The following is an 8,901-nucleotide window of genomic DNA, read 5'->3' as shown; positions in this document are numbered from 1 at the left end:
AAAGTAAGAAGACAGCAGAAGGTTACCTCAGACTTTTGTTGGATCTGGTTGACCATGGCGATCTCGGCGTCCCGGCTCTTGTGAACCTGGCTGATGTAGCCAGAGACGAGCTCTCCAATGCTCAAGTCGGTGTAGCCAGAGAGATCCAGATTCACCCGGTGGGGTTGCAGAGCTCCCCCTTTGCGGAGCATTTGGCCAGTGCAGTCGGTCTCCCCGGCTCAACATACTCCGTCCGGGTAATTACCACGTCCGGGTCGTTAGCCGGTGGGGTTGAGCCGGAGGCCTCCGGGTTAGCTGACGCCTCGGTCGTTGTCTTGGTGGACGGGGTAGGGGCTTCAGGCGCCGTGTCCATGGGAATGGTGGCTTCGGAGGCGGCTGGCGGCTCTTGAGCCGTTGTCTCCGGCTCAGGCAAGTCTGGCACTCCGGCTGACCTGGTCTTCTTTGCTCTTTTGGTGAGCTTTGCATGGGCACTAAAAAGACAGAAGTGTTAGGCATACAAAGAGTAAATACAGACAGATAATGTAAGGAGATTGTTATTACCCGGGTGCAGTTTTGAAGGCCGGCAGACTTGACTGCATGGAGTCACCCGAAGAGGGGGAGGTCTCCTGGTAATTGGAGTCAGAAGAGTTGAGTGGCTGACGAATGACACCCGCCAACGGATGAAAAGGGTACAGGTGAGAAAAAACCTCGGTACGACGCTTCCTTGTTGCGTCGGGTAACCCGGTGGAGAGTTCGGTGTCCTTGCGGGCCCGGGTGTGACGCCGGCTTTCGTGAACCTGTTGCTTCAAAAGAAATTGAGGGTCTTGATGAGCTAATGGATGAGAAAAGCTTACGTTCCGGGTTACTCTTCGGACTTTCAGCTGTGGCAAAGGCTCCGAGTCAGAGGAAAGTGATGTTACCTCTTCAATCACCGGGTTACTGGCGCCGGTGTCGTCCTGTCAGTAAGCAAAAAGTTGATAAGACGGACAGCAGCAAACGACAAATATGGCAAGAGTTTAAAAGGGTTAAGGGTTACCTCTGACTCGGAGCTGTCGCTTAACTGCAGCAACTCCGAAGCAGTGGGTCTGCTTCCCTTTTTGCGAGGGGCGGCTTTCTTGGCGGCTTTCTTCGCCTTCCTTGCCTTCTTGGCCGCCTCATGGTCGTATTTGACCCGCCAGAATTTGTCATCAGCCTGAGAAATACAGAAATGAACTCGTAAAAAGGTTCAGAGCAAGGTGACAGGTAAAAAAAAAGTGGAAAGGTTAAAGTCAGCGGCTTACCGCTGGGGCTGGGTTGGTCTTGCAGAACGGGGCTAGCCCGGTTCTTCCACAGTCTGCCAGGCTCTCGTTTAATAGAGCCTTGGTCTCTTCTTCGGCAACGTCTTCTGGAAGATCATTGCGACTGTGCCTCTGCGGGTCATCCTTTCGCCCGGTGTACTCACACATTAAGCCGGGGCGGCGGCTCAATGGGATCACCCGCCATGAGATCCAGACCCGGACTAGATCAATTCCGTTCAGACCGTTGCCTAGCAGGGCCTTGATCTTGTTGATCGTTGGAAGTAGGGGCTGGCGTTCCGCGGCAGTCAGTTTGTCGGATAATGGATGAGTCGGCTCCAGGCGCGTTGGGCGGAAGCCGGGCAGCGGGCTTTCATCAGCCGGGGACGTGTCTTGGCAGTAGAACCAAGTCATATTCCAGTCCTTCGGGTGACTTGGCGGCTCTGTGTAAGGGAATAGACAGTCCCTGCGCCGTTGGATGGAGATGCCGCCTAACTCTAGACTTGGACCGTTTGCGCACTCATTTTGGCGGTTCAAATAAAACAGCTCTCTGAAGAGCAGCAGACTCGGCTCTTCTCCAAGATATACTTCACAAAAAACTTGGAAGTTGCAGATGTTGGATATGGAATTGGGTCCTATATCCTGAGGCCGAAGGTCAAAGAAGTTGAGCACGTCCCGGAAGAATTTTGAGCCGGGCGGTGCGATGCCCCGGCTCATATGGTCCGCAAAGATCACTACCTCCCCGTCCCTCGGCTGTGGTCTTTCTTCTGATGGGTCAGGGGCACGGTAGGACATCACTTCCTTCTTGGGCAGATATCCAGACTTAACAAAGTTGGCCAGGGTTTCATCAGTGACGTTGGATCTCATCCAGTTGCAAGTGATGGGAGCTTTGGGAGGCATGGTGACGGTTGGTGGTCTATGAGGAAGAGAAAAGTGTCCGGGTTAATTATAAGCCGGGAATTATCATTCAAACTACAGTGACGGCTTATGAAGGGAACTAATGATATATATTGATACGGTGAGTTATCTAAGCCGTCGGGGCTAATCCCGTCGGAGTTTTCAGGATAAGTTGGTCATCTACGGCTTACTGCAGTTAAGTCGGAGGATTCTACAGAGCATGGCTCTCTTTAAACCGGAAAGTTCTACGGCGCGTGTTTTCTTTAAGTCGGAAGTATAAGCCGCCAAGATTCAAGGGTTGCAGTTTTTACTAAGTGTGGTAAAACAGATTCCACACATTGCAGTAACTTTTTCGGATCAAAATGGTCGGGCGAGGTGAAAATTTTCTAGACCTAAGAAACAGAGGCAGAAGAAGTTCTTGAGATTGAACACAGTTCTTATGCAGTAAAAAGAGGGTTTCTTACATATGAAATGGGTCTCAAACCTCTACCGCAGTGGTTCTACGCGAGGTTAAGGATCAACCAACTACGGTGGCAACAAGAACTACCGAGTTTGTAGGCAATGGTGACGAACACGAAGAACTTAAGGAACCCTACCGCAGATCTGTTCTAGCAAGGCGGAGGAGACTCACCGGAGTTGAGGAAGAGAGGAGGTCGCCGCCGTTATCTGGTCCGAGTCAGGGTGATGCAGCGGCCGGGTCGATGAAGGTCAGGGGTGCGACGGCGGCGGCAGCGGCAGAAGCTCGGGCAGAGGAGCGACAGCGCGAGGAAGAAGAAGGAGAGTGTGAGAAGAGAGCGTTGGGCCGGCCTATTTATAAGGTGGAGTCATAAGTGGGCGCGGGATTCAAGGAGGCCACGGCGTGGTTATCTCCCCCTCACGGCGCCTCGATTCTCGGAATGACAGTAAAAGCAAAGATCCGTTGCGGATCTGGCGGAGTAAAAAGCGGACTTAATGGAGGATGACGTCACGGCGGATTATCCGGAGTCCGGGGGATGACGTCACTCCGGGTTATGACCTTCACATGAATGATAAGCCGGAGATTTTTTTTCTGTCTGCAGAGCTGAAGATTGACACGAGCCGGCTCAAGTCAATCTGGGGCCTAATGTTGAGGATATAGACCTTAGAGTCACCCGCCAGGAGGGGCTGGGTTACTCGTAGGGTCGTTGCCAGAAGCCCAGGAGCCAAGTTTCAAGATAATGGGCCAGAGATGGGCTGAGACCCGGATATGGCTTAAGTCCCGTAGTTATCATCATTGTTATAGTAGACTTGTAGTGTAAGGCAAGTATTGTTTAGAGTCCGAGCCGGACGCTCTTATGAGCCGGCCGGGACTCTAAGGGCTGCTGGGCGTCAGCCTCCCTATATAAAGGGAGGACCCGACAGCGGTTTAAGGGCAACAACAACCTCATCGAGAACCGGGCATAGCTGTTTAGCTCCCTGGCGACCGTAACCCTAATCAATAACACCTCAAACTGGACGTAAGCTTTTACCTTCACCGTAAGGGGCTGAACCAGTATAACCCTCGCGTTCCTTGTCCCGCATAACCCCTTCAAGCTTCCTAGTTGTGATGGCTCCACGACTAAGTCCTAGCTTAAGGACATCCGCCGTGACAATTCCACGACACTCACGTTTGCCTATTTTATGTTTTGCAGAGAGACGTCAGTCTCGCTAGTAGTTCCGTGTGGACTTCGACGTTTAGCTTGATACCTCAGCTACGATCTTGTGCCCTCGGCAGGATCTGGTAGATAGTCAGGCTTCTCAGCCTTTTTCATTTGTAGATGTCTGTACTCAGACATGTTAAGCTTCCGCATGTGCTTTGACTTGTATGCTCTGAATGTTGGGTCATGAGACCCCTGTTTGTAATATCTCGCTCCTCGGAGCCTAATGAATAAATACTTTGAGTCGTAGAGTTTTGTTGTGATGCCATGTTGTATTTACACATATCGAGCATATTGTGTGTATGATTGAAATGCTTGGTATGTGTGGGATCCGACAACCTAGTTGTTTATCCTTGGTAGCCTCTCTTATGGGGAAATGTAGTCTTGTGCTTCCATGAGCCATAGTAGTCCGCTACAGCCCGGTTCACCGGAGTCCTGCTAGCCCAGCACTACTGCTCCGGAACACTTGACTGGCCGGCATGTGATTCACTTCGTTCATGTGTCTGTCCCTTCGGGGAAATGTCACGCGGTGACATCCGGAGTCCTGCCTAGCCCGCTACAGCCCGGTTCACCAGAGTCCTGTTAGCCCAGTGCTACAGCCCGGATTCGCACGCTGCTGACCGACATGCTCGATGTTGATTCATGTATGCCTGTCCCCGTAAGCTAGTGCCACTTTGGGTTCACGACTAGTCATGTCGGCCTGGGTTCTTTGTCATATGGATGCTAGCGATACTATCATATACGTGAGCCAAAAGGCGCAAACGCTCCCGGGCCATGGTAAGGCGACACCCGTGGGAATACCGTGCGTGAGGCCGCAAAGTGATATGAGGTGTTACCGGCTAGATCGATGTGACTTGGAATCGGGGTCCTGACAAGAGCATCAGCTATTAAATTAAAAATTAGGGGAGACATGGAATCTCCTTGTCCCTTTATGAGTGAAAAAATAAGGACCTAAATCATCATTGACCTTAATACAAACATTCCCTCCCCTAATAGTATGCATAATCCAGACAACCCATATGCTAGGGAAGCATTTAATTTTAAGCATTTGTAAACAAAAGGCGATCCAACTTTTATCATAAGCTTTTTCAAAATCCACTTTAAAGAGCATAACACTGTTTTTGTGGTGTATGCTATTTAAAACTTCATGCAGAATGAGTACCCCCTCCATGATGTATATGCCATTAATGAAGAAATTTGTACCGGAGAAACAACCTCTCCAGAAAGTCCATTTAATCTGTTCATGAGGACCTTAGCTTAAAATTTGAAACTCACATTCAGAAGGCAAATTGGCCTAAACTTCTGGATTTGATTTGCATCTTTTGTTTTAAGAACTAATGTGATAGTCCCATAGTTAAGTCTAGATATATCTAGGGCACCACTATGAAAATCATCAAAAGAGCCTTGAGATCATGTTTCACCAATTCCCAATAGTGCTGATAAAACTCAGTAGTGAAACCATCAAGGCTTGGTGATTTATTATGTGTCATACCAAAAAACAGTAAGTTTTATCTCTTCTAGTGAGAAAGTTGATGTTAATTTATCAGCAACATTTCTAGGAACAGTTCTGGGATTATCAGTTTTATGTGAAATAGGAGGACTTTCTGATGTCCAAAGAGTTTTTTTCAATAATCAGTGATATAGTTTTTGCATATCCAAAGAACTTCCTAGGAACAGTTCTACGATTATCAGTGTTAAGTGATATAATACATAATATTTTTATCCCTTCAATTCTACCATCTTCCTGATCCAAATGTCTAATATTCTTTTTTCTCCTTCTCCCATTATGTTTAGCATGAAAAAAGCTACTATTACCATCTCCTTCTAAGCACTTATCAATCTAGGTTCTCTGTTTTCATTTAGATTCTTCCTGCTTCATTAATCTATCGAGTTGAGCTCTAAGTTCCATCTGCTCAACCCTATCAGCAATAGTTAAGTCATGCATTCCACAATGTTTATCAATTCCGTCTAATTTGCCAAGATTTTTTTTGTTTCAATTTTCTATACCATGTATCCGTATTTCTGTTCCATCCTTTAAGCTTGGACCTAAGAATCCTAAATAATTTTGCCACTTCACAATATTAGACCAACAATAGTGGGGTTAGTCCAAGTGTCATAAACAATTTTACCCAAACCATCCCTAAGAAACTAGGAATTCCCAAATCTAAAAATGGATAAAAAATTTAAACATCCCAGTGTCTAAAAAATAAGAGAGTATGGTCAGACTTTTCTCTAACTAAAGTCGTAACTTCAGCCAAAGGGTAATTTTGCTCCGAGTCAACACAACAAAGAATTCTAGTGGGCATAAACCACTATAACTAATATAAGTGGAGTGTTTTTTCAGAAGAAAATGTAGCATTTCTAGTGGGCATTAAATATCCTAACCGCAGAATGTCAGAGCATGGCATGTCCGGTGGTGATTTTCTCTTGTTCCCTCTTGCAAAGAAAGGGATAGATCAAGAATTGATCGTTTCTCTACTATTAAAGGTAATGATCTTTTATCTGGTAAAAAAGATGGATAAGATATCGGCTCAAAAAAAAGATGAATAAGATATATAAGTAAAACAAAATAAGTCTGGCCAGGTCTTGCTCTCGACAAAAGAATAATTAGTACTGGCGGTAAACTCTGCGCCGTTTTGTTTGAAAAGTATGGTAACCTCCGACCCCTACATCATTGTGATTATAAATTTTGCACCATATACTAATAATATGGTTAATTGAAGAGTATAAACCAAGCCATGACTTGGCCACAGAATGATCTCAGATTGTTCTCTTGTACGTAGCAACTTGCTCTTAGATTTGGTCTCCGGGAGGTTTCTTCTTAGCAGAAGTTGACTCTAGCAGACGTATCAATGCGGTGACTAAATTGTTTGGGGCACGCTTCTCTTCCGTGATGTAGCTCGACGGATATATGCAAGTTTTAAGAGCCTGTTCAGACCCCCCTGCTCTCCAACTCCGCTCCGAAACGGAGCAACATGCAGTGTTAATTTGGGGAGCTGCTAATATGATGCTCCGCGTGCTGCACTCCCGAGTGAAGGAGTGGAGGGCTACCGAACGCAGCCTAAGTCAAGAAAAAGTCAGTCCAGCAGTATTGACAAAAATTAAAAACTCTTGACGTAGCTGTGGAAGAAATTCTTTTGTTTATTATTTTACATTCTGATATTCCTCGCAGACTTAAATATGGGTTCCTATTTCTTTTCCGTAGTAGAACATGTAATATTTCCATCATTCGGTTTGAAAGATACGTCTGAAGACCGAAAAATCGGTCCGACAAAACAAGGTACTCCCTCCGTTCCTTAAAAAATGTCATTGTTAAATAGAAGAAAAGAAATGTAACTAGCACCGAGAGCCGGGTAACAGAAAAAACCAGTGTATGTCTTCTTCTGAGAAACAAAAAAACAAGGGATTAGTCACCACACGCGGCCCTGAAAAGAGTTAGAGCAACTTTAATAGAGCGACTCATTTTGTCCGCCGCCGTCTGTTTGGGTCAGCGCGGATAGAAAAGTCGGCCCAACACGCCGACTCAAACGGACGAGCGTCCGCTTTTGTCCGCCTGCCGATTCATTCCCGGTCCATTTTTGAGCCGGATTTGCGTCGGTGCGGATACAAGACGGACGCGCGCTCGCCCTCTCTCCTCCCCGGGCCCGCTGGTCGGTGGCACATTGGCCTCTCCACATCCAACAGCACATCCTCGCCCGCTTGCTTCGTCGCCGACGTCGCCGGCCATTTTTTTGATAGAAAAAGAATACATAGATAGTTCTAGCGTACACAGATAAAAGAAAAGATCAACTAGTCATGGCTTTCCGACTCCGACTCGGTAATGTCCTCCTCCAACATCTGAATGTAGGCGTCAGCATACCGCTCGTCCTCGAAGTCCCACCCCGACGTTTCTCGTAGCTTCAGTTTCAATTGAGCGGCCTGCTTCCGCGCACGCTTGTCCTCCCAATAGGCGGCTCGCTCCGTCCTCCTCGCCTCCCTCTCCATCCTCCTTTGCTTGTAAAACTGGCGCTCGTCGACGATGTCCTGCGGGAAGCGTACGCATCACACCACCATGGCTTCCACGTCCATCTCGGCGATGGCGAGGCGACGCTGCCGCCTTCGGTGGACACGACGATCCTCGTCGGTGAAAAGCCGCGGGAGAGGCGCAAGATCCTGCGCCCGTTGGCTCGACACGTCGTGAAAATTCATCTCCCAACGAGGCCTCAGGAGGCGCCACGCCGCCGCGTCGTGCGCGCGGGCCGCCTCCTCTGCGGTGTCGAAGGTGCAGAGGATGAGGCGTTTCTCGCCAAACCAGATCTCGGAGGAGAAGGCGCCGGAGCGGCGCTCGCAGACTCCACGGAAATCCGAAGCCCCCAGGCGGCGCATCGACATGGTGGCGCAGAGGCGGCGAGGCTAGTGAGAGGGGGCGAGACGAGTGGGCGGCGGACAGAATGTGGAGGGAGCGCCTTCTTATAACGAGCGCCGGCCGCGGCGCGCCAAAACAAGCGCGCGAACCTTTCCCGCGCGCTGGAGCGCCAAAACCAGCGCGGGCTAGGCCGATTTTCCCCGCGCGATGGAGCGTCAAAACCAGGGCGACGACATGGGCGCTGGCATGATTTAAAGCGCGCGGTCATGAAATGGGTCGGCGCGTTGGGCGCACTGCCGACCCAAATCTAAAAGAGGGCGAACGCCGGGCAGGCGGCCGACTTAAACGGACAAAAAACGGACAAAAACGCCGTCTGTTTGGGTCAGCCCGTTGGAGTTGCTCTTAGATCCCATATGATCGCTTCTCAAGTCCCACAGTGTAGGGCTGCATAAGATTCAGGTCAATACAGACTAGTTCTCGCTGATCTACTCTGTACGTTGAAATGCAGTGAAAGCCTTGCTTTATTGAAGTTTTCGGCATGCTGACCAAACCGGCTGCCGTTTCACTGAAGCTTGCAAAGCACAACGTAAAAGGAAAACAAAAATACACATACGTGAAGTAGTGAAGTGACTTTTACATGGGCGTTCGACCATTTCAGCAGATGCTAGTGAACGGGATGTGGAAAAGCTCTCTTTGGTGACCTCACTAGGATCCACACACCTGCAAGAATCATCCTGTGACATATACTACT

The 8,901-nt window shown here is 48.6% G+C and overlaps 1 protein-coding gene across 1 annotated transcript; it reads right to left on the bottom strand.

Annotated features, from left to right (window-relative positions):
• Positions 1 to 7,846: 7,846 nt before the first annotated feature.
• Positions 7,847 to 8,176, bottom strand: LOC109735896 (ethylene-responsive transcription factor 3-like). Its single transcript, XM_020295124.1, has one exon. The coding sequence runs from the start codon at positions 8,174 to 8,176 to the stop codon at positions 7,847 to 7,849; it is 330 nt and encodes a 109-aa protein (XP_020150713.1).
• Positions 8,177 to 8,901: the final 725 nt, after the last annotated feature.

The sequence above is a fragment of the Aegilops tauschii genome, chromosome 3, assembly GCF_002575655.3.
Source record: "Aegilops tauschii subsp. strangulata cultivar AL8/78 chromosome 3, Aet v6.0, whole genome shotgun sequence".
NCBI lineage: Eukaryota > Viridiplantae > Streptophyta > Magnoliopsida > Poales > Poaceae > Aegilops > Aegilops tauschii.
This window is presented reverse-complemented; position numbering and strand designations above follow the sequence as displayed.

Bases quoted from the DNA above. Each gene is read 5' to 3' on its own strand.
- LOC109735896 (XM_020295124.1), bottom strand. From the start codon at position 8,176: ATGTCGATGCGCCGCCTGGGGGCTTCGGATTTCCGTGGAGTCTGCGAG.